Source organism: Mus caroli, unplaced genomic scaffold (assembly GCF_978045245.1).
Source record: "Mus caroli unplaced genomic scaffold, Mus_caroli_1 scaffold_9, whole genome shotgun sequence".
Lineage (NCBI taxonomy): Eukaryota > Metazoa > Chordata > Mammalia > Rodentia > Muridae > Mus > Mus caroli.
The window spans coordinates 112,091,927-112,118,979 of NW_028227264.1; the positions used below are offsets into that span (position 1 = coordinate 112,091,927).

General features: G+C 38.5%; 1 protein-coding gene across 13 annotated transcripts in view; it reads left to right on the forward strand.

Annotated features, from left to right (window-relative positions):
- Window positions 1-12,513, forward strand: part of Kcnc2 (potassium voltage-gated channel subfamily C member 2) — a 177,273-nt gene extending 164,760 nt beyond the window's left edge. For 3 of the 13 annotated variants that reach the window (XM_029482370.2, XM_029482369.2, XM_029482368.2), the window contains exons 3-5: window positions 1,790-2,717; window positions 4,681-4,845; window positions 11,377-12,513. In XM_029482370.2, coding sequence (XP_029338230.1) covers window positions 1,790-2,717; window positions 4,681-4,845; window positions 11,377-11,564 — 1,281 coding nt within the window. In that variant the 3' untranslated portion in view covers window positions 11,565-12,513. Of the gene's footprint in view, window positions 1-1,789; window positions 2,718-3,104; window positions 3,209-4,680; window positions 4,846-8,189; window positions 9,317-9,340; window positions 10,187-10,229 lie in introns of those variants that run through there. The other 10 variants (XR_015048466.1, XM_029482373.2, XM_029482377.2 and 7 more) reach the window with 10 other exon arrangements.
- The last annotated feature ends 14,540 nt before the right edge of the window (window positions 12,514-27,053 follow it).

Sequence of the window (27,053 nt, forward strand, 5' to 3'; positions counted from 1 at the left end):
AATGATAAAAGTTTTCACATTTAAAGAGAAACAAATATAGCTTTCAAATCATGAGATAAAATTAGGTTGCAGTTCCAAATCAGTTACCGATCACAGGTAACTACAGCACACCACCTTTTAGTGTACACAAAGTTGTATCAATGTTAAGTCTTACCTCAACTGACTGAACAGAACTGTGTGTTCATCTGTACGTCAAATGAAAGAGCAAAATGGAGACAGTTAGTGTCTCAAATGGTCCTGAAAAAAACCAAAAATCCAACAGTTGGATTATAAATGGCTAAACCAAGAGTATTTGGAAGATGTGTCTGGGACACAGGTCAAAATTGTAGAGGTGACACTCTCTAAATGCTTATGCTGGCCTTGCTCACACTACTTGGGTAAGTCCTTAATTTGGGGTGGTTGTCTAAGGCAGATAGCCACAATGGTAATCAGTCCTTTTGTGATGAGCTCACATTCTTGAGATCTGGCTCAGACCTCTCAGTGGCAGCCATGCCTGAAAAATAGATACCAGGGGACAGTTTGGATATTGGAAATAGCCCCATTGTTTCCAACTAAGCCACTCCTGCTTGATGCGGTTTATTTCTCCTAGTAATTCCATTGTTTATCTATGAAAGGGGGAGCCTGCTCACTCTGCAAGTGTGGCTTCTGAGACATTTGCAAGAGAATACTAGAGATCTTGGGGCCACTCAGCAATGTCTCCTGTGAAGCCATGAACGACAGAGGTGCCCTTCATTTGAACACCTGAACACAAATATTCAGATCTGTAGTATTAAGATGTGTGTGACCCCAGGCTAAGGGAAGGGGCTTCAACCATTTGTATTCTCCATCTTGGAATTTGATAACTTTAGGGGAAGCCTTGACTGAATTTGTCAGGTTATGGTCTATAAAGAAGGAATGGAAATGCTCCCAGCCTGATATTCCAGAAGTGTAAGATGCAGATAGTATTAGTGTTGTTATGCAGACTGACATGAAGTCAATTCAGTAGTGTGTGGTTCTAGCCAGAACTGTATAACTGGGAATTCTTAGGATTTATCTATATTTGTAGGTGCATGTGTGTTTAAATATTGTTGAATAAATAAATGGAATTCTTAGCTTTGAAAAAAAACAGCTTTATAATTTATTACTTCAGCATCTTCCAGTTCTTTTTCTTAAACATGGGGAGATAATGGTGTTTGAATTTTCCTCACTAACTCGGTTTCTCTCCTTTAGTTTGGGTTGCTTGGGTTTGTGCCCAAACCAGATTTCCTATATTGGGCAGTCTCTCTACCTTCAGGTACCATTGGACACTTCAGGTTTTCATTTTATGTTCATATCTCATGATACCTCCAAACATGTTATTCACAAGTCAAAACTGATGGTTACATTTGATTGGCTCCTAAATTTACACTGGCATAATCTGCCATATATGTGCACTTATAAACATTGTTTTAGTTTCTAGGGCATAAGCAATTGTCAGAATTGGAGTTTATTGTCAAAAATGTTGTTTTCCCTTTTCAGACTGTTGGCATTAAAAATTGTTCTGGAATAATTTGTTATGGTTTCTTCAAAGTTTTTCCTTTTTTTACATATTACAGAGTAAAGCTTTGTGTATATGTGTGCAGAGAACCTTATATGTCCAGCCTGCATATCTTGGCGTGCATGTCTCTCCTTGCATTTGAGAATCGTCTGAAGTGGTATCCCCAAATACTCCATTGTCCTTTTGTTTGACAGCGACCAGTGTCTTTCAGATTCAGAAGTAAATATGAGACGGTTCAGGTCACTCTGTGTTTCTGTTTCTTTCTTTCTGCAGTTTATTGCTTTTGCTTCTTTGTTCTTCATTTTGGTTTCCATCACAACCTTTTGCCTGGAGACACACGAAGCTTTCAATATTGTTAAAAACAAGACGGAGCCCGTCATCAATGGCACCAGCCCGGTCCTCCAGTACGAAATCGAAACCGATCCTGCCCTGACATACGTGGAAGGAGTGTGTGTGGTGTGGTTTACGTTTGAATTTTTAGTCCGTATTGTTTTCTCACCCAATAAACTTGAATTCATCAAAAATCTCTTGAACATCATTGACTTTGTGGCCATCCTCCCCTTCTACCTAGAGGTGGGACTCAGCGGGCTGTCCTCCAAAGCGGCCAAAGATGTGCTCGGCTTTCTCAGGGTGGTTAGGTTCGTGAGGATCCTGAGAATCTTCAAGCTCACCCGCCATTTCGTAGGTCTGAGGGTGCTCGGACATACTCTTCGGGCGAGCACCAATGAATTTTTGTTGCTGATCATCTTCCTGGCGCTGGGAGTTTTGATATTCGCTACGATGATCTACTACGCTGAGAGAGTAGGGGCTCAGCCCAATGACCCTTCAGCTAGTGAGCACACGCAGTTCAAAAACATCCCCATTGGTTTCTGGTGGGCCGTGGTGACCATGACTACCTTAGGCTATGGGGATATGTACCCCCAAACATGGTCAGGGATGCTGGTGGGGGCCTTGTGTGCACTGGCCGGAGTGCTGACAATAGCCATGCCTGTGCCTGTCATTGTCAACAATTTCGGAATGTACTACTCCTTGGCAATGGCGAAGCAGAAACTTCCAAGAAAAAGAAAGAAGCATATCCCTCCTGCCCCTCTGGCAAGCTCACCTACATTTTGCAAGACAGAATTGAACATGGCTTGCAACAGTACCCAGAGTGACACATGTCTGGGCAAAGAAAACCGGCTTCTGGAGCATCACAGATCAGGTAAGGTGCGATTGCAAATGTGGACCATTAAAAAATACTTTATAGACCACTGCCTCATATAGGCAAATGGTAGCTGCTCTCGTTTTCTGTAAATATCCATGCATTTACAGCTTTATCTCATAAAATGTGTGTTTGTTGAGGCTTGTCTGTATAACAAGACTGTAGCAGTCTGCGTATGGATCTGCAGAGCAGGTCTGTGGGGTTTTCTGACACCGGTGGGAATGACCTTTGCTGATGATGCAAATATTTTTCTTTCGCCCATTTGTTGCCTCTGTGCCAATGTTTCCTTGTTTCTCGGCATGACGTGATGATGATCTTGACCGTGTTCCATTTTTCGTTCTCAAAATGTTCACCTTCATATCATTTGGCTTGGTGTGTTTGCCTCAGTTTCACCTCTGCCACACGGCACTCTGCATCTCGACCTCGTTCACGAGAAGCAGTTACTGAGGGAGAACGGATGCTTGCACCTCAAAGGCATAGGCGCTAATGAGGTGATGTGGAAGACAGACCTTGCAATAAGAAAGCTCATTACTAGTGTTATTCTAGTGAACAAAGTTTTCATTGGTTTAGAATTAAGTAGGGTAATGCAACCTAACACTTTACATGATACAAAGTTACATGTAATAAGAGAAAATAAACACCCTCCATTGTTAAGGGCACAGGAGATTTTCCATGATTAACCAGTGACAAAATTGCATTTCTTTCCTGAAATCATTTTTTATTGCACTGTGCTTGGCCTCTTCTCCGTTCTAGAACCGAGTAGTGAACATTTTAATACTTGACATTTGCTGGATTCCTGCTCCCTGTACGCTAGGTGTAACCTATCGCTGATTAGTTCCAACTTTAGGGTCAAGTCCAAGTCCAAGTCAAGGCAGAGGGAGTCCCTGCTTGTTAATTATGTCTGAATCAAATATAATATTTTTTAGATGAACAAAGTATTTATTTAAATAGCTTATTTTGAAATGTAAAGGGTATATATCTGTTTTACTTATCTATTTCTCTTTTATTCTTAAATGCATTTATATATTCACTTCACATCCCAATATATGAAAAAATAGACCGCTGATGTTCTCATGACCTATTTAGAAACAAGATTCCCCCCTTCACCTTCTCAAAAATTTTATGAAGCAATCAGAAAAACTCAGCGAAGTCTGGCTGGAGATGAACCACTGTTCATCTTCTATGCATTTGGAAACTCACCTGCAAGTTCCATCAACAATGTATCTGACAGCAGTTAAGAATATTTGTCTGAAAGGAGGAGTTTAGCTCGGATTGTTACTCATTACATTGTTCTTAGTGTTCTTCAGCAGAGTCCTTAAGAAAGGCATGGACAAAGAGGACACGCTCTGGTCAACCTTGTAATGCCAAGCTAGTGTGGAGGGTGATGGAGGTATACAGAGCCCTTGGCGAGCAGCAGAATAAACACTACTCTCAAGGACATGGAGAGCTTCTATATGCTTTGCTCCAGATCAATTTGAGTCTTCAAAGTGGAATGGTTCTTCTTGTGGTTTAGGATTAGTTTGATTAAGATTTTTTTAGTGGAAAAAATGAACTCTTTAAGAGTTGCAAAACCAGGACTACTTAACAGAGTTTTATTAAATGTACTCTTATTTTTAACTGTTTCCACTCCTAGTAACTGAATAACACTTAAGAAATTACATAGTAGATTTTGTCTAATTAATTATCACATTTATTTTGAGTTCGCAACACCTGTGAGAAAGCTAACTACCCATTAGATTGATTCCAAAAATGAATGAGTGACTCAAAATTTCATAAGGAACATCTCTTAAAACACACCATCTTACTTCACATAATTTTTTTCTTTATTGTGGCGAATACTGTGATGTGATTACTGTGTTGTGTATATTGAGTGACTGGACTACGGGCATCTGTTGTAAACTCTCTGTCCTGTCTCATTTCCTCATCCATCACTGTCTGTCAATGGGCGTGGTCCTGTGACCAGTGTTATCAGGTGACGACAGTACAGGAAGTGAGCCGCCATTATCACCTCCAGAAAGGCTCCCTATCAGACGCTCTAGTACCAGAGACAAAAACAGAAGAGGGGAAACGTGTTTCCTGTTGACGACAGGTGATTACACGTGCGCTTCTGATGGAGGAATCAGGAAAGGTACGCATGCATTTAATCAAATCTTAGTAAGTGACTTAGCTGTTAAGTAAGAGTGATGCAAAATGCTCGGTCATAATTTTCCAGGGAGCGCAGCATGTGGCGCTCTTGAATTCTCTCCATCATGTCTTCTCATTATAGTCACTTTTCAATACCCACCACCATAGGCTACATTATTGTTATTTATAAAATGCATTACTCTTTATTCTGCATACTTTTTCCCCATCTTTTTATTTACCTTCTGTCTGTAGGCAGAGTTTTAACAGAACGTGCAAACATCCTTAAGTCAGTCAACATTAAGTCAGCCCTTAGTTATTTTAGTGGGATGCTTTTAGCACTCTTTAAAAGCTATCTGTTTTTATTAAAACAATACTCACTGCATGGCTCGGTGATTGTGTTTTTTAAGTAATTGATGGCCATTAAATAATTGATAAGGCTTTTTTTTTTCTCTTCCAAGTGAAAGAACTAAATAGTCTTTAAGTCACTTTCCCAATGCCCTGGCAGTTGATACCAACAACTTCCCTGACTTTCTCAAAGAACAACATACTCTGCTCTGTCATGTGCATTCTTTTTAATCACTTGAAAGGTCATATATGTGATTTAAAATACATAATTTTTCCCTTAGGCCCAGTGAAATAATTTAAAATCCATTAATATTTTTTCAGCAGACAGTAAACAGTATCTAATGTAGGAGATAATAAATATTTGTTGATGAAATTAAATGTGGCTTGAAAAGGGCCATTGTTAAAGACTGTGTCAGGACAGGTAAGGATCTATGATGATTTTTTTTTTTTTACTATAATTTTCTACTCTGAACAGAAACTTTGATCTTTTGTTTCACTGTAATCTATAAACAATGTCAGTATTTGTTATGTAAAATGGCTTCCCAATACCTTTAACGTTTTAAACTTAAAATGTTTGTCTTATGATGTGATGTCCTCCTTAAAAAGTATCTCCTAACTCATCCCCAGTTCCCTTTCATTTCTTCCGAATATTTTACTTGTTTTCGGGTTCAGTGTCTTTGTGGCACAGAAGCAGACAGAAACCTCTTCATTTTGTTTATTTGTTTATTTGTATTTTTTGCTGAGCACTAAATAGCTCAAATGATTCTTCATTCCAGTCACTTCCATGATTTACCTGAGTTCCTTGAGCTAAAATGTATTTCTGTCCTCTGAAAGGCTTTGTTTACTATTTTTAAAATCTACATATGTGCTAGAAAGTTTAAGTGTTTTGTGAGAATAGCTAAAATAGTATAGTATTTTTGGCTAAATATCTGTGCATATATTAGGTAGTTCAAAACCCTTTTTGTACATAAATATCGTAACAGAATTGGTCTGTATACGAATACATGTATATAGGTGTACACACACTTATTAGTATATGTGATTAAATAGACATTCATTTTTATGCATCTTCCTCCAAAGTATTATATGCAGTGCTTATAAAAACGTAATGAGTTTAAAGATCTTGATGCACATTTTTCTCCATGTCAAATAATACTGTTAAAAATGTCTGAGAAAAACTTTGGACAGTGTAAGACAGTAATGTCAATAAAAGTTTTACTCTAAAATTGCAGAGCTTTATGAACAAAGGAGCTAACAAGGTGCTGTTCTGCCTGGAAAGATGCATGCAACTATATTTTATAAATGCAAAGTAGACTTTTTAATGAGGCTTTCTTTTGAAAATTGAGCATCTCCCACGTGCTTTTTATTTTTCATCATTTCTTACCTCCACAACTCTTCCATGTTCTTGATTATGTCTTCCATAACTGCATGTTCTCTCTATGTGGGCATCATTTCTGGATACACTTCACCATTTTGGCTTTTGTCTTCTATTGTTACATATACGAGAAACTCCCCGTTGCCTTTTCCCTTTCCTTTATATAATGTACAGAGTTCTTTAATTTATCCAAACATTTGCTTCCAAGAGGATCTTAGTTCAATTTTCAAGTTGATTTCTACTAATTCTACTTAAATGTTCTAAACATTCTCTCTGTATGATTTTAAAATATTACTGCATTCCTATTTTGTTGTTTTGCTTACAATTATGAATATTTCATAATAATATTTCATAATGCATTAAGAGGACACAAGGATTCATTTAAAAAGTAATCTCCCAAGATTACTTTTGTGTTTCCTCACAAGTGCTTTTGAGAAGCATGCCATCAAAATAAAACACACGCACACTACATGTGCAGCAGCATTGATATTCTCCCAAATAAGCATATGCCCCTAGAAGCTGAATAAAATGCATGTTCATTATTTGGAACATGGTTCTAAGAAGGCTTACTATTGTTTATGTTCATGAATAACGAACATTTTATATTTAAATCTTCATTGATATTTCCAGCCACTCCTGGAAAAACTTTATTAAGCAAAAAAAATAAAGTATGATAATTTCTAATTAGAAATATTTGGAATAGGTAAAACTAAAATATATAAAGAACATATAATTTTACTAATTAAATAGTTGCTGCTAAATGAGGAGTGCTTCTTCAAATGATATTAAATTACTGATATTAAAATTAAAAAGATCTGTAAACAAGATAAGAAACAACTACTTGAAAAAAATCTATAATTTAGAAGAACAATTAACAATTTAGAATAGCAATCAGGATTCATCTATCACTGGGTGATTAAAATAAAATTATCTAACAGATCATTACATGTCTCAGAATTGTATAAGGAACTCAGGCTGTAAATTACCTCTGGAATTCATTCACATACCAGAAACTGGCATCTGTTAGTGTTTGCTAATCTAGTTTACATTTTTTAGGTCACAATATCAACTTCAACTGTGTAGGAAAATCATTTTCTCTGTAATTTTCAAAAGTTATACTTTCAGCCAACTTACAGAAGAGCAGAGAGAATGGAGTGACCATGTACATGGTTTCCATGTAAGGAGAAATTACTTCCAATTAAAATAAATGAAGGCATCCTTCCATTAACCATCTCATCATCTATCAGAATGGAATGAAAGCCTACCCTCTCCCGTGTTTTATAATAAAGGACACTAACTGAACAGAGGCAGGTAAATCTTTATCCAACATAAAATCCATCCCCCAAACCCCAATTATAATTAATAGATGGTGAAATGTCTATTTACAAAATTATTTAGAAGGCACTAAGTCTACTGGAAGTTAATGTGTGTGCATGTGGGCAGGGGGTCCTTACTCTTCTGTCCTGTTTCTCCCAGTTTTAGCCTGTTCTAAAGTTGCTATGGAGTCTGTCTTTATGTATAACTGTCTTGGCCTCTCCTATGTCAGATAAATATAAAAATTACTTCGGTCCCAATAAAAAGTAGAGGCGGTTACAAAGGACTTTCTTTTCTCTTCATCCCACAATCAGCAAGCACACTAGAGCCCATGGAGAGTACTGCACAGACTAAAGGAGACACAAGACCAGAAGCTCATTGGAATTGTGCGCACTTACTCAATTTTGGGTGTCCAACAGGAAGTTCATTTCCCACCCTCTAACTGTTCAGTGGAACTACCAAAATCGTTTATTTCCAAAGCTGTGTGATAGGATTCCATTTTCATTCTCGTGTCTTGCTCTCCACGTCACGTCACATTTTGTATGAGAAGCACCCCCAGCTCATTCTACTGCCTCTAACATTCTGCTGAAAATGCTACAATACATGACTGCCTCCAGAGGTCACAGGATGGGGTTCCTGGCTGAAGTGATTAGGGAAAGCAAGCCAGCTCATGTTCCTGAGAAGCTGTTTAAGGTCTAAGTACATGGCTATCCCCAACAATAGACTAGGTCGAGAATTTTTGGTTAAAACAGAATTTGCCTCAGAGATGAAGTCATCTGCTTACATCAAATTCAGATCTATTTCACTAAAATTATGACTCAGTTTACATTTCATTTGCTTCCTTTTTATTTAATTAATTTATTTTTTTTTTACTACCTAAGGGATCAACAATGCACTTTCCATCCTGTATCACCTGGATAATGGCACCAAATGCCATTATTATATGAATCACTCTTTTTAAACCAGTAAACCTTAAAAAATACATGTGTTGGGAGTAAGTGTGCACCTCAGGTTAAGCATGCTTTGTCAGTTAACTATACTAAAATGAAAAGGAATATATCTCATATATTTTTAATTTTTAGAAACATGTCCTGAAATTTAAAAGTGTTGAGTCTATAAAAATATTTAAGGGTTTTGTTTGGTTTTTTTTGTTTGTTTTTATTTTGCCTAATGTTTAAAAGTTCTTATAGCCTCTATGTCAAAATGACATCACTACTATTTATAATCAAGCATAAATATATTTTGAAATATTATAGCTATAATTTGGGATAGCTGGTTTAATTTTTTTCAGAATACGAAATAAAGTGAGCTTCAGTTTTTAGATGTATGAATTGTGTCAATATTGATTTCTTTACAAATGGTTTTAGCTGAAAAATAGCACTTGGGGTTACCCTGCACTGTACTGTTTGTCTCTTTCTATTTTCTGGTTGAACTCAACTGATGTCTATGCATTTTTTCATAAAAGGATATGAAAAATCCCGAAGCTTAAACAACATAGCGGGCTTGGCAGGCAATGCTCTGAGACTCTCTCCAGTAACGTCCCCCTACAACTCTCCGTGTCCTCTGAGGCGCTCTCGGTCTCCCATCCCATCTATCTTGTAAACCAAACTGCATCAATCGGCTAAATTTTATCAATACCACCAACTACTGTTTACCCTGTAATGGAAACAATTAACTGTAGCGTTTCTCCAGGCTCCATTAATAACAGTGTAGCTCCTGCATGATATTACTATTTGAAGTCAGAAATGCTACTCGAGTAGCTAAAACATCTTATCCTGGCTTTAAAGATGATCTAAAGTAGTGCTACTACTCAAGACAAATTGTCCCAGTTTCCTTTCGCAATACAGTGACCAATAGTGTCAGATATCGGCCAGTGCACTAATGCATAAGCCATATCTTCAGGGAGATATACTTTAATAGTGTGCTTCTAAATGCCAGCCACCTTTCTGGACCTTCATTTCTTGTGACTCCAAACCATTCTGAAGATGTCTGGGATCCTATCTAGATCACATAGAACATGACTTTGGTCAGTTCATTGGCATGGACCATCTTGTCTGCATCACCTGAATACAATGTTGTAGGGTCCTGGGACTGGATGGCTCGGGACACATGTACTTGCTTCAAACCATCCTGCAAATGTGAAATCGCTGGGAGCCTGTTCTGCATGATGAATTGTGGGGCAGGGAGGGGTGCCTTTCTCCTTGCTATCCCCTGCCCCTTCTTTGATAGAAGTATTTACTTTAAATACCTTAATATTTTGACTGATCTCTTTTTCTTTCTTTTTTTTATATAAAAAACAAACAAACAAATGCTGTATTGGTGTTCTGAATGTTTTTGGTTGTTTGTACACACAGATAACTGCAAAGAGGTTGTCATTACTGGTTACACGCAAGCCGAGGCCAGATCTCTTACTTAATGACTTGGGGAAGGCACAAAACATGAAAGAAAGGTAACAGCTAACCAGGCTTGCATTGTTTAGCCAAGAATCGCTGCTTGGTACTAGAGCCATTTCCCCCCTTTAAGTCCTAGAATTTGTCATTATTTTTAGAGGTAGAGGGCCAAATATTACCCAAAGCTTTTGTCTTTTTTTTTTTCGTGCCTCTTTATTTTTTATTTATTATTTTGTGTGAACATTAAAAGTTACTGGTGTTCACCGGAGGCTTTTTTGACTAGCCTTAAGATTAGCATCAAAGGACTAACCAGAATTTTCAGGCTGTGTTTAATCAGGTGCTTCGTCCCGTGTGTTGTCTCCATCTGTCTGTCTTAGCTCCCTGTCTTAACTCTATATGCTATCTGTCTCTGTAGAGGGTAGACATGCCCTGATTGTCTCTTTGAACTCCCTACCTCCTGCCCATGTCTTCTTGTATGCAAAACTAATGATGCTGTGTAGACTACCTAGATTAATAGGCACTGTGAATATTTTTTTCCATGAGCAGGACCGAAGCAGCAATTCACCATAGTTCTCTGTTCCCTACGGCAGTGCTGGTTTCTACTGCCTAGCAATCAGCATTCACCAGTACGTTCCAGGAACCACCCCTAGGGAGTCTTTTTTATTTATTTATTTATTTATTTTCAATCTGGAGAGAAGATAGTCTGTTTACACATCCCTACCAAATGCTGTAGCAATAGTGTATCTGATATTTTGGGTATGCGAGGGAAGGAAAATGCCATAATATAATCTCAGCCTAGACTTTAACTTTCAATGAATTGATCCTTAAGCGTGTTGATGAATTCCTGATTCTCATGTTTATTTTTGATAGAAAGGCAATTGTCACTTGTGTTATTGGATAGAGACGTGTGTTAGTCTCCATTCCCAAGCCCTAGAGCATGAGCTGCATGTCAAGAGATCTTGTACAGCAATGCATTTACCCAGACGTAAATACTCAAGATTTAGAGACACCGCGATTCTTTTGGTAACACCATTCGTAGAATGCTGTGAGTACTCAGAGATTTACAGTAAGGAATTAACATGCTGTCTGGTGCTGCTGTTATTGACTGCAGTGTTGTACAGAATTTATCATGGATTTTTGACCGCTGAAAAAAGGACATTGAGATTTAGCCATTCCAAGGATTGTACCGGAAAACTTCTGCTACCGAAAGTAACCCGATGTGACCGGTTTGTTTCCAGAAGAGGTCCCGCATCTTATGAGGCATTTAAAGCTTATAAAAGAGAAGGTGGCTGGAACTGAGATGGTGCTCGCCATGGGAATATTCTGCTTGTCGACAGACCTGAGTCCACGGAACAACTGTAAATACCAACCGTGTGCATGGACCCGCCCCCTCTCACCATCTCATAGAGAGCCACATTCATGGTCAGCGTCAGTGGGGCTTCAAGGAATGCCCGCAAGGCTCTGAATGGCTCCTCTCAGGCTCACGGTGGTTTTGGAGTGAATTACAGAGGGCAGTGAATCCGATGTAGTATAGGTCTGTTTTCTTTTCTCTAATTTGTACATTACGTGTTGGATCTCCAAACACTGATTGCCTCATTTTCTTGCGAACCGCTTATAGATCAGCGTGTCGACTGTGTTGTAAACTTCTAGAGTCTACATAGAAATCTAATCATTTCTTGGTCACGTGTTCATTTAGTTCTGGAAGGCTGTTACTATCTAGAAGAAAGTCATCAACAGTGTTCATAGTTTTAAGTCTTTTGTCCTTGTTACCTCAATTATAAATATTAAAAACTATAAATTCTGTCAATGAGAATATTTTTTTATTAAATGATTAAGGAAAATGTCAGTATATAGTAGAATATTATCAAATTATATCCTTAAATGTCTATTTTGCATAAAAGAGATATTCTTCAACCAATTACTTTTTTTTGTGAGCTTTGTGGCTAACGAAGCGTGCATTTGTCTTATCACTGCTGTAGTTGAAACTGTATAAGAGTTTTCCATCTTGCTTAATCAATATTTCCAGAATCTAATAGTTCCCCTGGGATTCTGAATATACTATATAGCCTAACTATAACCCCCCTGTATCGTGTACCTTTTGTGACCATCTCAAGGTGCATGCCTAACCTTCGTGATAAGCCAATGGACATGTTACTAACTGAAATGAAGAATAAAAGTCAACTGATCTGGGGATAGACTTGAATCCTATCTGATTAAATGATTCACACCATTCTCTGGCTTCATTTCTTTGTGTGTTTCAATTTCAGTGGCTTGGCTATTGTTCTGCTTCATGGTTCTACAGCACACACACTACACACACTTACACATTCCCAAGAAGTTGGGAATGAAGCTCTCATATTCACTCAAAACTTTGAAACATAGCTTATGTTTTCTATTTCATTATGTTTTCTTACTTTATCTGCCTCAGTTTCTCTCATAACTATTACTTATTGCTATGATACTTAATGTTCATAGGTGATTTTATGACTAATACTAAAATTTCACTTATATTTCTGATTTGCCTCAGTATTGGGGGGAGAATACTTGTGTTTTAATTTCATTAGCAGTGCAGTTCAGGACCTGAGTGGCACAACTGTTCATTTACATTTTTGTCACAAGTGTCCTTCCTACATTTTAAATATTTACTGAACCTCTTGGTGTAAATCCTACTTTAAAACATGCCTTCTGTCTTTGGATCTCTGTTTCCTACACATGACGAACATAGCTGGCATCCCAGCCATATTGCAGGGATATGAATAAACTTACCATACACAATTCTATAACACCATCCAATGGTAGGAGAGACGAGGAAAGAAAAAAAAAGTACTGAGGCAGAAAAGAATGTGGGCAAATCCAACCCCCCTCTTTTAATAATGGATCTGCATGCGAGTTTCTGTCTCTCAAGCTGTTCGGTGCTAAGGACAACAAGAGGATTAAGATGCAGAGCCTAGCAAAGAAGGTTTTGAAAGTAGAGTTACCTGCAAATGCTAGTAACAATAATATTCAGTGGAAAGATTCACTGTGGTAAGGAACACTGTGAATAAAGAGAAAACATACACTTCTATCAATAGCAATCACCAGCAGTTCTTATTAAAAATAACAGGTGTAAGATATCACAAGTGATGAGTAATGACATTCTTCTTATTTGTACAATGCATCACAAGTGGGGGCTGGTGAGAGGCTTCAGAGGGGAAAGGTCCTTTTCATCATGACTGGCAGTCTGAGTTTAAACCCTAGGCCTACCCAGTGGAAGGGAAACTGACTCTCACTATATGTTCACAGACCTTCATACACACACTGTGACACATACCCATGTAAATAAAATAGAAAAATAAGTGAATAATCAGCCAGACTGGAGGATCGCTACCGATGAACTTATGATGACTCTCAGGAACTTACAGTCTGCTTGAAAATATCTTTACTTACGAATCAATTTAAATGTTGAAATCCTTAGGAGTTAAATTTGATTACAATATGTTACTTGAAACTTTCTAATTTCCACTGCCAAAAAAATAAAAGTTTTAACATTTAAATATTATCAAATGATAGATTTATATTATTCTCTATTGTGGGTTCAGTGAGATTAATATTGATAGAAAACTCCATCTAATTCTTTCTTAAGCTACTTTTGCTTAGATGAATATTTTCATTGTTTTCTACAACTAAATGGTTGGCTCAGTGTTATCAAATTTATTTTGCCATTACATCATCGACTGAAAGTGACCAGTGACAGAAGATGTGATTTGAACATTACTTTACCATTTTCAAAGTCTAAGGGTACTTCCACTCCGAGTTCCAGAAAACCTAGCACGTATTATAAAAAGTAAAATTTGTATTATCCCACAGCAGAAGGCACAGACTTTCTCTGGCTCCTTATGCGCATGCACAGATGTCCCTCAGCACTAGACAGCCCATGTACTTCAGCTGGGGGAGTCTGAGTCCACACAGTGACATTGTCACATAATACCCACGAGTCACACTGGAGTTCATCATAAATACCAGACATTATGAATGCAACATATGTAAATATGTTGTGCTCTGTGTCTTCTCTTAGGGTACCACACAGGGCTATTCTGCAGCCTGAAGATCTTTTGTTTGGTCAGTTCAGTTTTCCGGGAAGCTCCTTTCATGGACTAATATATGCTAAAAGTCACTTTCTATCTCTTCGTGACTTGATATGCTGCCTAGGTTCTTGTCACTGTAACACAAAGTGAAGTTGCCCGGAAAGAGGGAACCTCGGTTCAGGAAATGCCTCCATCACACTGGGCTTTAGGCACTGTGAGGACTGTATCTCTATTAATGATTGGTGTAGACTAGACCATACGACTGTAGGAGGAGCCACAACTAGAAAGGTGGTCCTGGTCCTCTAAGAAAGTAGGCTGAGCAAGTCAGTGAGTAGCATTCCTCCATGGCTTTTGCTGCATCTTCTATCTGGACTGGGACTTGGAAACATTGTGAAGGAACCCTGCCTCTTCTACATTGGTGAGTATTTTCTCACAGCAACAGAGAAGCAAAGTAAGACACTTGCTAACTCATTTCCTTTTAGTATGTTATTCTTTTTTTTTTTTTTTTTTTTCAAGACACAGTTTCTCTGTATAGCCCTGGCTGTCCTGGAACTCACTCTGTAGACCAGGCTGGCCTCGAACTCAGAAATCTGCCTGCCTCTGCCTCCCAAGTGCTGGGATTAAAGGCGTGCACCACCACCACCCGGCTACTATTCTTTTGTATGTACCACAGTTTCTTCACTTGTTAGAGAAGGCTGCAACAGTCAACCACGTCCAGGGAAACACTAACAACAGAACACACACACACACAAATAGATGAAGAGACAGAGCGTGAAAGAGACAGACAGACGACACACACAAAGAGGTTTATTTTAGGATATTGGCTCATGGAACTATGGGGGCTCAGAATTCGCAGTCTGGTATTTGCATGCTGGAGGTGGTGGTATATTTCCACTGTGAGTCAGAAGGCCTGAAAAGTCAGTTTAAGTTCTCGTCTACCTCTGAAGGCCTAACCACTGAAGAATGGAACTATAGTTTCATTCCAGCCCGAGGCCTCAGAACTAGTCATAAGTGCAGGTAATACAAGTTCAAGTCAAGGGCCATGAGAAGACTCATGGCAGCTCAAACATTCAGTGAGAAGACCCAACCAGCTACTCTTTCTCCACTGTTTTATTCAATTCAGGCACTCAACAGATTGGATCATGCCCACCCACATTGGGGAGGGCAATCTGCTCCACTCAGCCTACTGATTTAAATGTTAATCTTTTCCATAAATACCATCAGAGACACATCCAGAAATATTGTTTAGCCAGAATACCGGTCCAGTGAAATGACACATGAAGTTTAGAGCTAGAAGTCTGCCCTTTGGGCATGGGATCGAACCATTCTATAAAACATTTACCCAGAATGCACAAGGCCTTGGATTTGGTCCTCAACACTTAGAAACCAAAGCAAACCGAACAACAACAACAAATCCCCAGATGTTCAACTTACCACTTTTAACCCAGAAGGAAATCTTGAGTTGATACCTATCCTTCAACGAAGGGTGATAATAATAATATGATCCTGACTAACGTTAAATGATTGGCCCTCGAATTCCTTCTTGCTCCATATCTGAAAACTCAACCAATTATGGATAGAAGTTATTTAAGAAAATAATTGTTTCATTGCTAAATATGCACACACCTTTTCTTGCAATTGTTTACTAATAATAATTCATTGACAATTATTCACATAGCATTGACATGATATTCATTACATAATTAATATACAGAATATTTAACACATAGGTGAATGTGTGCTTGGAGAATGCAGATCCTATGTTTTTTAATATAAGAAATTGGAGCATGTGTGGGTTTTGCCTCTGGGTGCTGATTTTCTAGATCTAATTCCTCCCAGATACCCTGTGAATTCCTGTGTGACTGACTAAAATATTCCACTTTCATTTGAAAAGCATACTAAATCATTCTCCAGAAAAGGCGATAATATCCTTAAGTGGTGATTCTGTACTATCCGACAACTCAAATACTAAAAATTAACAGTACTTAAATGGTGTGCTATGAAATTAATAATACTTAAATAATATTGTATAAACTCATTACATATTATGAATAATCATAAGGAAGTAAAATTAGAAGAAATCAATTATGTCACATCTACATGTATAAAAGTGTATAAGTGAGGAAGACTCATGACTACCTACATAATTAGCTTTGGGCATTATACCTGCACCTCTTCTACAACTCAGTATGCATTCCTTCATCAAGTAAGTTATGGTTTATCTTGTAGTATGACACAGATCTTCTTCCCTTAAAGAGAGCATTTGCAATCCTGTAGGACTAAGGGATTGTATTTGCCGTTAAAGTTAGCCATCAGACATAGCAGTAATGAGCTGCCCTATGCGATATTCACATATCTTCCCTTGATAATTGGAACAAGCCACCCTTACTAATATATTGACACTCTTCTTTGCCATTTGAGTAGGAGGAATGGAGAACTCAAAGGGACTGAACAGTAGTCTGGGACTCTCGGGCTTCCACAGACATATGATGATTCCTCAAGGGGAACATAAGGGGAGATAAGAAAACACAGGCCTTTCTATCAGGCCACTAGTACTAGGAATGCTCCCTACCTTTTGTTCCATTGACTCTTGGATCTATGAAACATGGTCCTGAGATAAAATAGGACCTGCGAGCTGGGCGTGGTGGCACATGCCTTTAATCCCAGCACTCGGGAGGCTGAGGCAGGCAGATTTCTGAGTTCAAGGTCAGCCTGGTCTACAAAGTGAGTTCCAGGACAGCCAGAGCTATACAGAGAAACCCTGTCTCAAAAAAAAAAAAAAAAAAAACCTCAAAAACAAACAAACAAACAAGCAAAAAACAGGACCTGCTTTGCCTGCGTAGTTTCAGAGTATACAGAGCCTCTGAGAAGACCTGAAATTTGTTGCTACCCCAAAGATGCTATGAGTGAGCATGCAAAGTGTCATTCATAACCACCATATGGCAGTTGCTTCTGATGTTTGTGATCATGGCAAGACGAATGATATATGGGGCACAAGCCCATGCATAGGCAGACATTCTGTTAGTTCACAGATGTAGTTTTCATAAGAGCACTGCATTAAAAAAAAAAAAAGTAAATGTCAGGGATGGTGATTCCACCAGAGGTTCTTTTATTGTTGAAAATAGTTTTTGCTATCCTAGGTTTTTTGTTATTCCAGATGAATTTGCAAATTGTCCTTTCTAACTATGTGAAGAACTGAGTTGGAATTTTGATGGGGATTGCATTGAATCTGTAGATTGCTTTCGGCAAGATAGCCATTTTTACTATATTAATCCTGCCAATCCATGAGCATGGGAGATCTTTCCATCTTCTGAGATCTCCTCCAACTTATTTCTTTAGTGACTTGAAGTTCTTATCATACAGATCTTTCACTTCCTTAGAGTCACACCAAGGTATTTTATATTATTTGTTACTATTGTGAAGGGTGTTGACAACGTTCGAAGCAGAGATCGAAGGAATGACCATCCAGAGACTGCCCCACCTGGAGATCCATCCCATAGACAACCACCAAACCCAGACAGTATTGCAGATGCCAAAACGATTTTTTGACAGGAGCATGTCTCCTGAGAGGCTCCATTGGACAGAGCACAGGGTCCCCAATGAAGGAGCTAGAGAAAGGACCCAAGGAGCTGAAAGGGTTTGCAGCCCTATAGGAGGAGGAACAATATGAACTAACCAGTACTCCCAAAGCTCCCTGGGACTAAATCATTAATCAAAAAAAAATCACATGGTGGGACTCATGTCTCTAGCTGCATATGTAGCAGAGAATCGCCTAGTCGACCATCAATGTGAGGAGAGGCCGTTGGTCTTGTGAAGGTTCTATGCCCCAGTATAGGGGAATGCCAGGGCCAGGAAGCTGGAGTGGGTGGCTTGGGGAGCAGAGGGAGGGGGGAGCAGATAGGGGAATTTTGGAGAGGTAAGTAGGAAAGGGGACAACATTTGAAATGTTAATAAAGAAAATATCTAACAAAAAATATAAAATAAAACACTGTTTGAAAAAAATGGTAAATGCATATTCAATTGCCTGTATGTTTCAGTAAAAATAAAATATCGAAGCCATGATGATGGGATCTGTCCAGTATACTCAACATCAGATAGCTGTCTGAACATCCTCCATGAAGAAATGTCACTACATCACCAATTAAATTTTGGACTCTGCTGCTGAAAGATTGAGCCTACAACGAATGGCTATACCTACATCAGTCTTGATGGGTAGAAATTTGCCTCATTGAACTTAGTGACTTACACCTGCATTAGTAGCAGGGCAAAAAGACTGATATTGGCATAAGATATCATTCTATGAACTGATAATAACAATATTTTGCTTCTGTGGTTACTAAGTATTTATACTGGGAACAATTATCCACAGTTTTCCTTGTTCGACGTACACTTACAGATGTATACCAATTTCCTTGCCACACATTTTCCAAACACGTTAGTTCAAAGTTTGTCACTGTCCTGTGAAGTTATTTATCATACACCACACATCACCAGATAGTTACATGCCTGCCTATAGTTATTTCCAAGAAAGGAAAAATAAAATATCAGGATGCATTGTGTGCCCACTAAGAAGATGATGTTTGTTCACTGTTACATTTAAGTCCTAGAAAAGATGCCCCAGACCACAGCTGTCCACTCTTAAGCTGTGCCAATCCAAGATGCTGAATAATCAATAAACCATGCCAATTTTCCTCTACTCTACAAAATATTAGTAGGAAGCTTCTCACAGGTATCAGGGCAAACGAGCATTGCAGTCGTCCATTGACATGCGTGCTACTGAATGTGCTACTTGGCTGTCAGTGACTGTTGAGCCAAAATTTTACACACCAAACTCCATTAATTAGTGAAGCTCAATGCATTCCCAAATTAATAGCATGGTGTGTGAACACTCAATTCTTGCAGGCAGGTAATATTGCATAATGACAGGGTGGCTGTACTAGTCATCTCATTTGTTCCTCTGAAAAAAAAATGCCCATCAAAACAAATTCAGGGACTAACGGGTTTATTTCAGCCCGTGGTTTGAGCAGATTTTTTCGGCCTTCTTATGGTGGAGAAGTCAAGAGGAGGACAGGTAAAGTAGCCTGCCAGACCACATTAGTGGTCAGGAAACATGGAGGGATGAATGCTGTTAATCTTCTGTCTTTTTATTTAGTTTGAAACAATAGCACATGGGTTGGTGTCCTAATTCACTGTGCCAGATTTAAGTTTTGTCATAGATATATTTGTATTATATTTGCTTGCCGGGGTCCAGCCTTGGCAAGAGTTGGGGTCATCAGGGACTAAGGATACCTAGTAGGCAAATAAGAAAGTACACAATTTATATACAATACTGACAGGCTGGGATTTTTGGGGCATGTGAGCCCCTGAATTCAGGAGTCAGGGTGTTCACCTAGGCTTGACTCAGCCTCAGTCTTTTATTGAAACCATACAAGGAAATTGGGTTACAAAATGCATTGGGGGGTGGGGGGAATGCTTCTCTGTTTTCCTGTGACAACATTTTCTTGTGATACAGAGTAATACAGATTTAGAACAGAAAAAAAGGGACCTATACAATCTCAGATACAAAAACGATGCAGCAAGCACAATTTTTTATATCTCCTGACCACCAGTCTCCGGTGAGGTCGGGGTAGCAGTATTGCGGTTACAAAGTCAATATCTTATGACATATGTGAGACAATACGGTTTCATAAAAGGGCAAACATGAAGTCATACCGCTGACCCTGCAGTCTTTATAATTTTTAGACCCCACCTGTCTGTCTACAAAAAGCCTCCTCACTCAACCTGTATGGAGAATTCCTAGGGGACTGCTACCATCGTCCCTGAACCCAAGGGACCCATTGCTAACTTCCTGGAAAATATCTGTATATTATTCCATCCTCAATTTTATAATAAAAAGACCCTATTTTTATTACACAGAATTGAGAGTAAGACTGTGGGAACAGCTGCAGAATTACTCATCTCTGCCTGTGACTCTAGGTTCTACTTTCATTTCCACCTAGAGAGAGTGACTGTAACATACATTTCTCTTGAATTCGTGAATAGCCTTCACTTTAACATTGGTAACATCTAATTTCTGGATATCAAGCAGGTTCCTACTAGATCTTGCCAGGTCACTAAATACCCTTTTAATCAAAGAAGGAAGAAAGAAAAGGAACAGTAAATAGATAAAGAAAAATGATAAGTACTAAGGATAATTGTAGAAATGACGTCACAAGTTGCTTGTGCCAAAGAAGTACTCATACTGGAGCCCACAAGAAGCCATTGCCTCATGGTTTGAAATATGGTTCCTCCCACATGTCCTTCTTAAAGTCCTTTATCATCATCATGAGATGGGATTTTAGATCAGCATATTGCTTTTCCAGTGTGAGTGGAGGCCGTTGGTCCTGTGGAGGCTCAATACACCAGCATAGGGGAATGCTAGGGTGGTGAGGCAGGTGGGTGAATGGGGGAGCACCCTCATAGAAGCAGAGGGAGGGGGAATGGGATAAGAGGTTTGTGGAGGGGAAACCGGGGAGAGAGAATAATATTTGAAATGTAAACAAATAAAATAACCAATAAAAAAAGAAATTACCCCTGAAAGCTACTCTAAGAAGGGAATCAACAGTTAAAAGAATATATAAAAAATTAAAATTATACTTAAAAGATTTAGGAATATCAATATATTTTACTAGTAATTCCTAAAATTAACTTTTATCATGATTACTTTCTTAGCTTTATTAGAATTAAAACAAATTCTTTTCCTTTGAGTACTTTTATGTGTGTGATAAAATACTGTGTCATCAGCTATATTCTGTATACTTAGGCAACAGTGAATGATCAATGGTGTTTTGATTCAAAATATAGAAATGTAATGCAATTGCACTTTGGAAGTCTATTTTTGAATGAGAGTTGGGAAATGGGAGATACACAGACAGAAAGAAAAATGGTAGGCTTACGCAGCAGACATAGCACTGCCTGCAGCCACATTATTTAGTGTGAGGTGAACAAGATAAACTGAGAATAAAACAAGAATTTCACAATTCTGTTTAGTAAAGCACCTTAGAAAAAATTTAGTGTTAAAAGACTAGAGTTGTTTTTTTCCATGAGGAATGATGTAATACATAACAGGGAGATGGGAGAAGAGAGCAGCATTTTATCTCTCTCTCTCTCTCTTTCTCTCTCTCTCCCATCTATTTACTTTGCATTCCCAACATTGCACAGGTAGATACATTTTTCCTAAATACTTTGCTACCCTCATTGGTTCTGACAAAGTAACCTTTGTATGTAAACTTTCTTTCCATTTATATTTCGTATCCTTTCAACATCAACTCTAAACACTTAAAACATAACTGCTATTTCTACATAAAACACACTTATTCAGATTTAGGTCTCATTTACTTTTTGTTTAAATTCAAATTTTAATTATTTTTTCCTTTTTAAAAATTGGATATTTTCCTTATTTACATTTCAAATAGTCCCTTTCCCTGTCTACTCCCCCCAAAACTCCCTGTCCCATCTCCCCACCCCTGCTTCTGTGAGGGTTCTCCCCACCCACCTACCCACTACCACCTCTCTGCCCTGGCATTCCCCTACACTGGAGCATCAAACCTTTACATGACTAAGGGCCTCTCTTCCCATTGGTGCTGGACAAGGCTATCTTCTGTTACATACGCAGCTGGACCCATGAGTCTCTCCATGTGTACTCCTTGGTTGGTGGTTTAGTTCCTGGAAGCTCTTGGGGGGTCTGGTTGGTTTGTATTGTTGTTCTACCTATGGGGTTGCAAACCCCTTCAGCTTCTTCAGTCCTTTCTCTAATTCCTCCATTTAGTAGAAGAAGAAAACATTTTCACGGGACTTGGGTTTTTATGTGGACAAAACAAAGCTGAACTCAGTGCAAATTGTTTAATCACAGGAAACAAACAAACAACAACAACAACAAAAAAGAACTCCTGAGATTTAGTCAGGACCTGACCACTAATCTCTAAGTGGACTTCACTAATCTGATACGTGGGTGTTTCCATTAAACCAATCATATGACTTGTTTTCCTTCTCTTAGCACCATATTGACACTCCCTGATGGCCTCTTCTTGAACCCTGAATAGCACTCAAGATGTTTAATAAGTAGTTGTTGAACTGAGTGAACTGAGTTTTCTGAAAGTTATATCTTGCAGTGTTGTCACCTATAAACCTCAGAAGGAAACACACATACACACACACACACACACACACACACACACACACACAAGCAAACTTTTTAAACCATACCCAGCCAAAGCACTTGATAACTTGACTCCTTACCTATCTAGGGTCAAGTGTGAACTCATTCTTGATTTCATTCTTCCCTTTTTTCCCCTCCTAATCTCCAGGACCTAGTGAAATGTCTTGACTGTAGGAATCACAGCTTTTACTACCATCTTTTGATCTCTTGATCCCCTTTTCATGTTTCACTGGACTCGCTCGTCCATCAATACCAGTACAATGTAATTCATTTTGCCACTGGTTGTTATGGCTGCTGTTTAAAAGACATCTCATAGCTTTCTTTAACAATTATCTACAGTGATGCCAGAGTTAGTTCCTAAGGCCAGAAATCACGTTCCTGGTCCCCCCTAGTGCCTTCTCCTCCAGCTAACTCAAGTAATCAATTTTTGCTGTTTTGTGATTTTAACCACGGCACAGAAATTGGGTTTTAGAGTCAAAGTAAATTTAAGCTGAGATTTGACTCCCATTCTTTCCTAGCATTATGACTTCAGGACAGCAGTTTGAACTATAGGTTTTATAAAAATTGGCATTGTGGTGAAACAAACAGGTTATAACGTGACATCTGCTCTAGATAAGATGATATAAATGATAAAGCTCAGCGATTCTGCTTAACACATGTGAAGTCATGTGATTGTTATTATTATGTTATCACTGTTATTTTTATTTTTTTTACAAAAAGTTCTTATAGCTTTAGCCACGGGTAATTTTTCCTTTTAATTGATTTTATTTGTAGTGTATGCCATGGAGCAACATTTTAGGATGAGTCTCTGCAAATATTTACAAATGTGTTTAAAAATAATCCAGTTTCTTTTAAATTCATTCTCTTATCACCACGAGCATATTTTCACTTATCTTTTGTTGTTGGCTGACTAAATCCTAAGGGTAGGGATAAATATATATTCTAAAACTGAATAGAAATTGACAAAATCTGTTTAGTTATTTAAAGATTTGATAACACTGCTCTATTCCTGAACCATATACAAACATCTGCTTTAAATACCCAAATGGAAGCTTCAGTCATGAGGTAGATATGTGAGCCTGTAGATTAGCTAGCATATCTCTGTTTGAAAACACACTCATGGATATTGTTAGCAAAGTGAACACTTTTAAAGTCATCATGTTGAGTGAGGGCCAAGGAAGGCAGAGTCTGGGTATGAGGAGAATAGACACAGGACTACTATATGGGTCACTTCCACATTGACAAAGAAGAAGGTATTGTCACAAGCACAATCCCTTTTATTAAGAATAAAAGTTTAGAAATGAAGCCGAGAGGGTCTAGGAGCTTGAAAATTTAGCCTAAATGGAAACCATAGTGTTCTCTGCATTTTGAGAGTTGGATTTATTTAGTGATATTATTTCTGCAAGGAGTAAACAAGGCGGCATTTATTATTTTTTTCACAAACGTGTGTCATGTATTTCTGGACGAAGGAAGATGTCTCTTCAGGACACTTGTACTTTACACGCAAATGGTACGCAGTCTCTCGACCGAGGGAGGCTTCAAGTGGCTCACACAGAACTCAAAGGAGACTTTGCTTTTCATTCTCTGGTAAAAATCTGTTTCTAAACTAAATTTCACTTTTGCCTATGGTTATCTTTTTAAGTACATCTTAACATTGAAATGTGGGAATTTGTTTTTTCCTATCATAATCATAAATTCATCAAGTTTGTTTTGCATTCAATTGACTGATAGTAGCTGACACGGACCTAAGAATTAAACGTTTATTTTTGATTGAAAATGAAATGCATAATTCCAGAGAAGATACGTGTAACTTGGCAAGTTACTACAAAAATGTACCAAGCATCACAATTTATTTTCTCCCTCCCACACCCCCAGTTCTTCCTTTTAAAATCTATTACCCTTAGGAAAGACTCAATTTAGGGTTCAAATAGCATTTCAGTAAATTTATTTGATCTTTCTAAAGAAATTAAGGGTAAATAAAATGCTTGAAAGAGAAATACTGGGTTCACCTTCTTTAGGGTTGGGAAAACCTTTCTAGGACTGAGAAGGGGAAAGATGATTAAGGGACGGTGATAATTGCAGAAATCACATCCTGTGTTATGGATGTTTGTCCTCAATTTAGTTTGTATGTTGAAAATTCCCATTAATGCAATGGCTTTAGTAAAGAATAGTTTTCAAAGTGATTAAATCAAAAGTGCAAGTACCTTACAAATTACACTTCCTAAAGGGGTAAAAGGAATTGCCTTCTTGGTTCTGTCGGGTGGGGTTATCACTTCCAAGCATCAACTACTAAAGTTAGCATTTTGAACCTGGACACCAATGCATTCAGAACTATGACAAACATATTTCCTTTGTCTAGGCACTACCAACATAACTGAGGGGTTTCTTTACAGCAATCAAACTGAACCAATTCGACAGCCACACCAACTGAACTAATGTGACAGCCAGCCACACCTACTTGATCATGTTCACTCAGGAAATAGGACTACCAAAGGAAGTAGCTTCATGGTGTACAATTCTAAATAGCAAGGCAACCACACCAGAAGAAGGTCCTGTTACCAGGTTAATGTTTCAGTTAGAAAGGTTTTCCAATAGAAGACAGAACTAAAAAACATTTGCTCTAGTTTTCATCCAATGTGTCCCTGGAGAGCTCTTGCATTGAAGGCTTGTAGTGTTAGCAATATGGCAACTTGGCAGCTTGATGGCCACTGAATGGTGAGGAGTGTGATGTTATCAATGATCTGAGTGGATTCACAGCTTCACAGGCTTGCAGGAGTTGGTGTAAACTAGGCTTGGCACAAATACATTGCTGGCAACATGACTACAAAGGCTGTATTTTGTCCATGGACACTCCCTTTCTGTCTCTGTCTCTCTCTGTCTCTTTCTGGTTCTGTCTCTGTTTCTTTCTGTCTTTCTTCCTCTGTCCTCTGCCTCTGTTTCCCTGTTGCTTTCCTTTCTCTTCTAAGCAATGTGGTGAGAATCTTCCCTATTCCACATGCCTCTCACTCAGGTTGCCTACCTTACTATAATCTAGAAACAATAGGGCCAAGTGATTCTGGTCTGAAACTTCAGAAACCATGGGCCAAAATAAACCTTTCCTCTCTTAGGGGCTTTTTTCCTTACTGTAGTACTTTCCTACTGGCCCAATATCTCCAATAAAAGATGATTATTTCTCTGGCTCCACAGTCAGTGAAAAAATAGGTTTTTAGTGTTGCTTCAGCTATTAAAGACATAAGATATTCCGGTTGCATCAATATGCAGCGATTAATACTTTGTTTTCATTGTGGCATTTATAGTTCTAGCCTTTTACTGTTGGTCCACAAATCAGAATGGGTAAGTGGTCATGATGAAAAACAGTGTTCTACAACTCATTACCCAGACGGAACCGCAAGTTAACTCAAGCACCCACAGAAACAGGTCCATTGATATGCCAGTGTTCATAACCTGTTTGGTTGGAAGGAAACCAACTATAGTAGTGTTGAAAGTGGAGTGTGAAACAGGCACCCCAGAGCTTCTGTAATTCTTCACATGTTTTCCCCTCAGGGGGGGAAATATTACATCAAAATACCAACAACTCTTTAGTTATCAGTGAGAACCAAAGATCAAGGAACTTTCACTTTCTCAACTTGATGAGACCCCAGTAACTCCCTAGAATTTTAGGGACAAAACAGAACAGTTTGTTCAAATAACAACTCTAAGTTGTTTCTCTTGCTGCGATGGCGAACATGTCTAAAACAAAACAGGACAGTAAATTTAATATATTTGACCCATGTTGAGGAAATCCAAATTGCCTTTGCCATGCAACTGTACAAGGCCATTCTAAAAATAGCATTCATAACCTACCATTTCAGCCATAAAGCATAACTGATTGCTAGTTCTTGGTTGATGGTAAGGAGTGAAAGAAATACTTTCACACGGTTGCTTACTTGGGCATTGATTTCATTGACATTCTTTTACCTATACATATTCTCAGATAGGCATTATTGCCATGATGATGAATATGTCAAGCTCCAAGAAGTGAAGGTATAGTTGAGGAGTAGAGTGGCCACTTATGTTGGGTTAGGCCCTGGGATTGATTACAACACTGTAACAAAGGAAAAGAAGAGCAGAACAAAACCATCTCAGCTGTACACAACAGCTTATAAAGCCTTAGTTACTAACCAGAGCACCAGCCAGAAAATAATACCTGTTGTTTACATAACATATTTCAAAAGTTGATAATTAGGGGTATATAGTAAATAAAGAAGGGCTGTGGATGTGAATTCTTTTGTATAGCTGTACCCTGAGAGTTTCTGCCAACACTTAATACAGATGCAGATGCTCACAGTCAACCATCGGACTGAGCACAGGGTCCCCAGTGGAAGAGTTAGGGGAAGAACTGAAGGCACCGAAGGGGTTTGTAACCCCATAAGAACAACAATATCAAATAACCTGACCACCCACCCATAGCTTCCAGGGACCGAAGAGGGACCACATGGAGGGACCTGTAGCCTCAGCTGCATATGTAGCAGAGGATGGCCTTATCTG